Source organism: Eurypyga helias, unplaced genomic scaffold (assembly GCF_000690775.1).
Source record: "Eurypyga helias isolate BGI_N326 unplaced genomic scaffold, ASM69077v1 scaffold304, whole genome shotgun sequence".
Classification (NCBI taxonomy): domain Eukaryota; kingdom Metazoa; phylum Chordata; class Aves; order Eurypygiformes; family Eurypygidae; genus Eurypyga; species Eurypyga helias.
In genome coordinates, this window is record NW_010246588.1 from 7,635 (window position 1) to 15,974 (window position 8,340).

The 8,340-nt window shown below is 44.9% G+C and overlaps 1 protein-coding gene across 1 annotated transcript; it reads right to left on the reverse strand.

The window, feature by feature from the left end:
• Window positions 1–7,136: 7,136 nt before the first annotated feature.
• Window positions 7,137–8,101, reverse strand: LOC104508721 (olfactory receptor 14J1-like). The gene is given in 2 exon segments (XM_010150440.1): window positions 7,137–7,402; window positions 7,405–8,101. Coding segments are annotated over 2 exon segments (963 nt in total).
• Window positions 8,102–8,340: the final 239 nt, after the last annotated feature.

Here is an 8,340-nt window from a genome sequence, read left to right on the forward strand (position 1 = left end):
GTGGAAGGTGTCCCTGCCCATGGCAGGGGGCTTGGAACTAGATGATCTTTAAGGTCCCTTCCAACCCAAACCATTCTATCATTCTATTATTCTTGGTGAGATCCTCCAGAAGTGTGCTCCTTTCATACTGTGCATTTGAAGGTACAGGCCAGCAGGGCAGCAGGTGATGTAGTAGAAAGGAACATTTGCAGTGAACCTGTCCAAAGAAGCTGAGATTAATGTCACTGGAACAATGGCAGTTATTCCTTGAGTAACACACAGAAATGCCAGAGCTGTGTGAGATAAGCACTTCTATTAAGTGATTTTTGAAATTTTAATTTTTAACTAGACTCCTGAAACCTGCCTCATTAACTGTACAAGTGTTGAACACTATCTAGTTTACATCTGTAAACAATGGAAGACAAATGGCTAACTGAGGTTTTTGTCATTGTAATGACACCATGGTGTACTTAGTGCTGAATCCATGAATAGTCATGTCCTGGGAGGACATTGAACAATCTCTGCAGAAGTTAGTCAGAAGGGGGATTTTATTTACTGGGGTGGGTTGCAGTTACAGGTATGGACACCTGGTGCAAGTGTAGATGTTGAGACCCTGTGACTGACCTCCAGTGGCTACGTATTCTACAGGTTCCCTCTGATAACTGCCAGTCCCAGTCAAGTACCTCACATCTACTGGGACCACCCTGAGTTAGTACTGGGTGCTTATGATCAGACTGCAGAGCTCTGACTGAGAACCTGAGAAATGCTCTCAGTACTTGAAAATAAATAAATAAATAGATGGATGGATGGATGGATTGATGGATGGATAGATAGATATAGATAGATAGATAGATAGATAGATAGATAGATAGATAGATAGATAGAAATAAACACCTTTTCATCAGTGGATATGATTCAGTACTTTCAATATAATGTCAGTGTGATTTCTATTCTGCCAAAATGTGAATTTTGAGAATGTCTGTTAATCGTGGGAGGAGAAACCCTGGTCTTCTTCTGTGCTTCCATTGTGCATACTTTGTCTGTTATGCTGTGTGTCTGATCCCCCTAACCTTCCAGGTGTTTCTGGCTGTCCTGATGAAACTCATCATGTGTGAAGTCACCTCCAAAGACAGACCTCCATGGACTGCTTTTCGTACCTGTTCAAAGCTCCTTAGGAGACAGTCTGCATCATTATCCATTGGAGAATTCTTCTATCACTTCTTCAAAGTGCTCACTGAAGAATTCCTCTTTACCTACCCCGTCAACACCTCTCCCAGCATCTACATAAGTCTTGAAGACTTGAAGAAAATGATAGATGAGATATAGCTCATTTGCATTTTCTGCATTTCAATGAGCCCATTGTGTGTGTAGAGCTGAGTCCAGGAACTTCAGGGACTGAGAAGAGACTGAACAAACCTCTCAAGGAGACAAAGTCAGAAGCAAAACCCAAAGCACCCTGGAGCATTAATGGGCCACACTGAGGGTCAATAATGACAAAGCCTCCCCATGGACTCATTAGAGCAGATAATTGGAGGTTGTGATTACCGGCAGTCAAAGCACTGCACTGGTGGCTTTGATGCTGAGAAAAACCCTTGGTCTGCTTCATGAAGCAGGAAGGCCAAGCTCTGACTGCCAGCCTATGGGAAGGGGATCCTGTCCCACATGCATGGCTCAAGGCCCTTTCTGGGGCAGGGGATGTAGGGTTTGCAATGCCTTGTGCAGGATACTCATACGACACTCCCAGCTTCCCCATGGAGTTGCAGGGAAGAAATGAGGCTACAGTAAAATGTGGACAACATGTCTTCTCACAACCACTACAGCCAAGAAGACAAAGACCTGGGTTCTGTTCGTGTCTTCCAGACCTGCCAGCACCCTTAGAAATTGCCATCTCAGTTGTCCCACACCTGACCATGTTTTCCTGCAGGCTGTTGACACCCACCTTTCTTCCCCACCTTGCTCTCCTGATGTGTCTTCTGCTCTCACACTTTGAAACATAAAAGACACAGCTTGATCATCAACACTCTCTGGGTGACCTCTGGAACCACAGCTCTACCCTTGGAGGAATGTTTCTTCTTCCTCATGTCCAGTCTTCACTTTCCAAGCTGCACTTTGTAGCAGTTTTTCTATCTTGCTCTTTCCAACTTGCAAGGAAACCTCAAGAATCTCAGAAAGTACCATTCCAGCAGGCAACCTAACTCATCAGCCTTCTTGTGGCCTTTCACCTGACCGGGCACCAGTAACCTCACCATGATCTTCCAAACCACGTGACTGCTAATGGAATTCCAGCTTCTTGGATAGACACAAACAATCCATATGCCTGCTGCTGTCCCCTCAGATACTCGGGCAGAAGACACATGCAAACTCTTATTAGACACAATCATTGTGCTGGCATGAAATCACAATAGAATGATACTCTGCAACAGAACAGAGTAGGGGCCTAACAAAAGGGAAACAAATAGCAGACTGCTGATGTCAAGAAATGTGTTGTGTGAGAATAACATGGATTTTTGAAACAACCGCCGTTAAAGCCCAAGACATTTCTTATGACACTGAACAAAACATTTGCCATTTTGAGATACAACCTGACAAAACCTCCAAAACTCTGCTTGGGTATATTGGAAATGGATGTGTTTCCATAAGAACCCTCTGTTATTTTTTGTTTCTAGGCACATTTACTGTGGAGGTAAACAATAACTCAAATATCTGTTTCTGTAATTTTTCTGAAATTATGGGATGTGACTTTAACTATACAGCTCCTGTCACATCTCATCAATTATTACAATCTAACTGTACATCCTATCAAGGGTTATTACCTACCTTTATTAGAATGAATCTTACAGTGGTAAGAAAGCTATTAAAGCATAAGGATTTCTACAAATTGATGAGTTAGTTCAAGAAAGTGGACAAGAACCCTGATTCATCATGATGCAAAAGAAATACACTATGTTCTGGAAGGAGTGAAAAAGGATGGAGAACATCATTGGTGGGATACCTTATTTGGATGGTCACTGACAGCAACAGGAACTTTGATATTGTAACCATTATATTGTTAGCTCTAATAATGTTGTGATTAATGATTATAATAATACTGTACGTAAAGGTTTGATATGTAAGGAAGCAAATACTCCTAGTTCATGATGTCAAATCACCCAGTAATGTACAAAAATAATATGTAATTGATAGTAATATTTTACACTAAAAGCTGTATTCTTACCATGGATCTGCAGAGGTGCCAACATAGTATGTCAAACGTTTATAGAGTCATGGTTTAATTCTGGGTAGCAAAATACCACAAAGCCGCTCTCACAGATTTCCCCTCCCCCCCTACAGTGGTGGGGAAGAAGCAGAGGAAAAAGACAAGGAAGCTCATAAAATTGAGATAAGAACTATTTACTAATTGAATCTAAATGAATATATAGAAATACTACCAATAATAAGTAATTAAAATAGTAGAAAATAAAACATATGGTACCATATGATACAATTATGATACAATTGCTCACCACCTGCCGACCAATGCACAATTAGGTCCCAAGAAGTGCAAGACAGAGCCTGCAGATTGCAGCAGAGTCCTAGCAAAACCTGTCAGTGACAGCACAACTGGGAAACCTAACAAATCCACCAACTCACTCATGAATGAGCCAGCAAAGAAGTTAGCAAAGCAGCTAATGAAGGATTTTGGAAGAGTGTGAGAAAGTGAAAGTGTAAAGACGCCCAAACCCACTCCCCAGCCATGTACCTAGCATGACCTTCTATGGAATGAAATACACTTTCACTTAGTTTGGGTTAACTGTCTGAACTGTATGTTCCCCCACACTGCCTGTAGCGAGAGAGCTGGAAACACAGCTGAGAAAGACCTTGAATTTGGTGGAAGCATTCCCCAGAACCAACTAAAAAGACACCTTATCAGTGCTTTTCTCCATGTAAAGCCAGGATCATAGCTTCATACCAACCACTGTAAAGAGAGTTAACTCAAGAAGTGATCGTACCACCACTCTATGACGTGAAGTAAGTTGATTGTAGTCACGGGGTGGAGTGTGACATTTGCACTTGACCCCCAGCCGTACGTTGGATGAGGATAACTAGGAAGCAGCAGGTCTCATGCCCTCTGGTGAACCTGTGAGTTGGAAAGCTCCTGGCTCATGTGTTAAGGGAGTGAAGGTGCCTTGGAAAAAAACAAAATCAAAATGTGATTTTAAGCCCCAGAATGAAAGAAAACCAAAATACAGAGCTAAAATGAAGACATCTACCTTGTCTATACTATTGACTAGCAGACAACACCTTCACTCCATAAATATCATTGTCAGGATGGGCTCAGTTTGAGCTCTCTGTGAACTGCAGCTGGACTGTGCGACAGGTTACTCTGCCCTTGAGCAGGGACGACTCTCAGGGTTGAAATTGCTTACCTGACACTAAGATATCCTTCCTTGCCGAAGGTGGAAAGATGCCTTATTCATAACAGACCCTCACTAAGTGACTGATAACATGCTGAATTAATACTAATGAAACATTACTAAATCATGTATTTACTAAATATTAATTATTATAAACTTTGTATAGATGATTCCATTAGACATAAACCATTTTCCAAGTCTAAGACTAAGTCTGGACATGGGCACACCTGGGCTGTAAAAGGAGTTTATGAAGCAAGGAGACTGACTCCGAATTTTGTGACACTATAGGATGGTCTTCCTTACCCTTTACATCTCCAGTCTCTGTGTGAATTATTCTAACTCGATTCTAACTCAAATTTCCTTTCTATGTTTATTCCATGCACTAATTAATGTGGTGAATCTTGCCATGAAAGTTATTGAACCTTCTTAAACCAGTGTTAAACTTTGATAAATTCCATAAAATATATTGAATGCTGTCAAAATATTATTTTACCTCAGTAATACATATTTGAGCGAGCTGCATTCTACTCATCCGTGACACATAACCATGTCCCTTTCCTGGTTGGGTCATCACTGTAAAGGGGGATAATAAGGACATCAAAAATGCTGGCCCAACTGCTAATCACTGTGGGATTCTGGTTATGACAGTCCAGGCTTCTAGGATGACTTTGTACCACTGATGACATTTGGAAGTGATCATCCAGCCAACTTCCCACCCACTATACCATCCACTTCTTCAGCCTAGTGGTTGAAGAAATCTTCATCCTTCATCCTTCAACCTTCATCAAGCTGGCTATAAGGATACTGAGGGAAAGGATATCAAAGGCCCTGCAAAAAACGAGATACACAGTGTGCCCTTGTTTCTCCTTACCATTCTGGTTCACCAATGTCTTTCTTGTCCTTCAAATGCCTGAAGATGGTTGCAGGAAGACCTTACCCTATCTCCTTTCTAGGGACTGAGGTAGGCTGACCTGCCTGTAATTCTATCAATCCTCATCCATGCCCTTCTTGAAGATGAGTTTGATCTCTACCTTTTAGAAGGAGCCCAGGACCTTTCTGAGTGCTCTGGCACGTTTGAGGGCCCATCCAGAATCACAGGCAAGGGTGACGCAGCAGACAGAAACACTTGCAATGAGCCTGTCTAAAGCAGCTGTGATGAATGTCACTGGGCTGCTGGTGATTTCTACCTGGAGTCACACACAGACATGTCAGAGCACAGTCAATTTCCAGCATCTTAGCCGGCCTACTAGTGCACTACCCACACACACATGGGAGAATAGAGACAGGAGTCCTCCCTTGCACATGCAGAGACCGTTAACTGCAGCAGTCACAGTGTCCCTCTATGTATTACCCTGCTCTGCACTTGTCTGAGATGCCCCACCATGAAGCGCGGACATGGAGACCTCATTGCACTGCGATATTCTGGTGCTTTCCCAGGGGATGTTACTCTCCAAGTGAAGTGACCTCAAGACACTATCTGTACATGCCTTCACATGCTTTCATGCTACCCCCAGGAGTAGTTGGTGTCATTTGTGTTCAGTGAGGTCTGTCTCCCAGCACACACAAACATATACAGCACAAACATGGCTGTCTGACCTGGTCATTTGGTGTCTCTCCATGAGGGGATGAACAACCTCTCCAGACTGAGGTGAGAAGCCAGTCCTGGAATTACTGGTTCTTAGTGGCTGCTGTGTGATGGTGATCTGGGTGCAGCTTCCCCAGGATGTCCAGTGAACACAGGTACAGACCAGACCCTTCCCTGAGGGTCCACCCTGTCTCTCTCAGGATCCTGGCTGTGCCCCCAGCCTGCATGGTCACACATGTTAGATGTTCACTGGTGTTTTCCTCTCTGGGACACTTGCCAGTCCAGCCATCCCAAACCCTCTCTGAATTATGCCACCTCACTGCCTTCTCCCCAGCTGAGCCCAGCAGAGCAGCCCTACTGAGACTGGTCCCACAGCAAGGAATGGAGGCCAGTGAGAATGTTTATCCAGCCTACATACTGAGGAGATCTCCACCCAAGGTAGCCTGCAGTGTCAGGTGCCAAACTTGCTCCCCAGGACAGCATGAGAGAATTGGCCTAGGGGATCCACAGGACGGGCCTGTCGCCCCAGTGACAAGGCAGCCTGTCCCAAGCTTCTACCTTCAGCAAAGGCTTTCACTTTCCATGTTTTCCTTGCACACAGACTCATACCCTGTTCTTTTGGGACAGCCACCTCCCAACACAGCCTTTACCCAACAGAAGTTCATCTATGCTGGCCTGTCCAACCATTTGCACACACCCCACTCCAGGCTCTCCAGAGTCCCCAGTACTGCTCTGCAGAGCAGTACTGGCAGTACTGTTCTGCAGGGCAAGTGGGCCATGCTGCCGAGGGCTATGCTGTTCAGACTGGGAGCAGACCCAGCTCTAGCTGGCTACTGCCCCCTCCACCTCAGCACACAGATGCTGACGCTGAAGCTCTAGAGAAGGTCTTGGGAAAAGGACCTTGGACAAACAAGTTGGTGCAGGGTCCTTTATCTTGTTTAAACACACAGAGAGAACAGATCCTTAGTTACACAAAGTCTCTGGGTCACATATAACGGGCAGAAAGAGAATGATGAATGACTTGTGGGGGTATTTTTTGGTTGGTGGTGGGGTTTGTTTTGGTTTTGGTTTGGGTTTTTTTTCCCTTTTTTTTTTTTGGTGGACGGCAATAATACACCAAACAAAAACTGAAAAACAAAGGAAACAACCTACCAAAACCAGGCCAGGCCTGTAAAGTGTTATGAGTGATGTGCAAAAAGAGATAGGCAGTTCACTACTGTTTCTGAAAAGCAATCAGAGAGGAGTTTCCTTACAGCAGCCTTGAGCTCCTGGTTCCTCATGCTGTAGATGAGGGGGTTCACTGCTCGAGGTACCACTGAGTACAGAAATGACACCACTAGGTCAAGGGATGCAGAGGAGATGGAGGGAGGCTTCAGGTAGGCAAACATACTTGTGCTAATAAACAGGGAGACCACAGCCAGGTGAAGAAGGCATGTAGAAAAAGCTTGTGTTGTCCCTGCTCAGAGGGGATCCTCAGCACAGCCCTGAAGATCTGCACATAGGACAGAACAATGGAAACAAAACAAACAAATGCTAAACAGGCACTAATCACAAGAAGCCAAACTTTCCTGAGGTAGGAGTGTGAGCAGAAGAGCTTGAGGATCTGGGGTACTTCACAGAAGAACTGGCCCAGAGCATTGCCCTGGCAGAGTGGCAGTGAAAATGTATTGGCCGTGTGCAGCACAGCAGGGAGAAACCCACTGCCCCAGGCAGCTGCTGCCATGTGGGCACAAGCTCTGCTGCCCAGGAGGGTCCCGTAGTGCAGGGGTTGGCAGATGGCAACGTAGCAGTCGTAGGCCATGACTGTGAGAAGACAATACTCTGCTGAAATGAAAAAGACAAGCTGAAAGACTTGGGCAGCACATCCCAAGTAAGAGATTGCCTTGGTGTCCCAGAGGGAGTTGTCCATGGCTTTGGGGACAGTGGTGGAGATGCAGCCCAGTTCAAAGAGGGAGATGTTGAGGAGCAAGAAGTACCTGGGGGTGTGGAGGTGGTGGTTGCAGGCTACAGTGGTGATGATGAGTCCATTGCCCAGGAGGGCAGCCAGGTAGATGCCCAGGAAGAGCCAGAAGCACAGGAGCTGCAGCTGCTGCCTTTCTGTGAAAGCTTGGAGTAAGAACTCAGTAATTGATTTGTTGGACATCTTTTTCCTTTGTTTTGGGAACCTGTCCAAGGAAGGAAGGTTAGTGATAAGTTAAAAATTACTAGTCTGATGAAAAGCTCCTACCATTTCTCACAGTAGTCCCCCTCCCTGAGCTGAATCAGGAATGAGCCAGCTCATTCTCAACCCCACCAACTAAATAATGTTCTGCATGAATGTATAAAATACAGCATAGATGTAGAGTGTCCTTGAGGAACCCGCTGGGGGCAGAACCCTCAGTG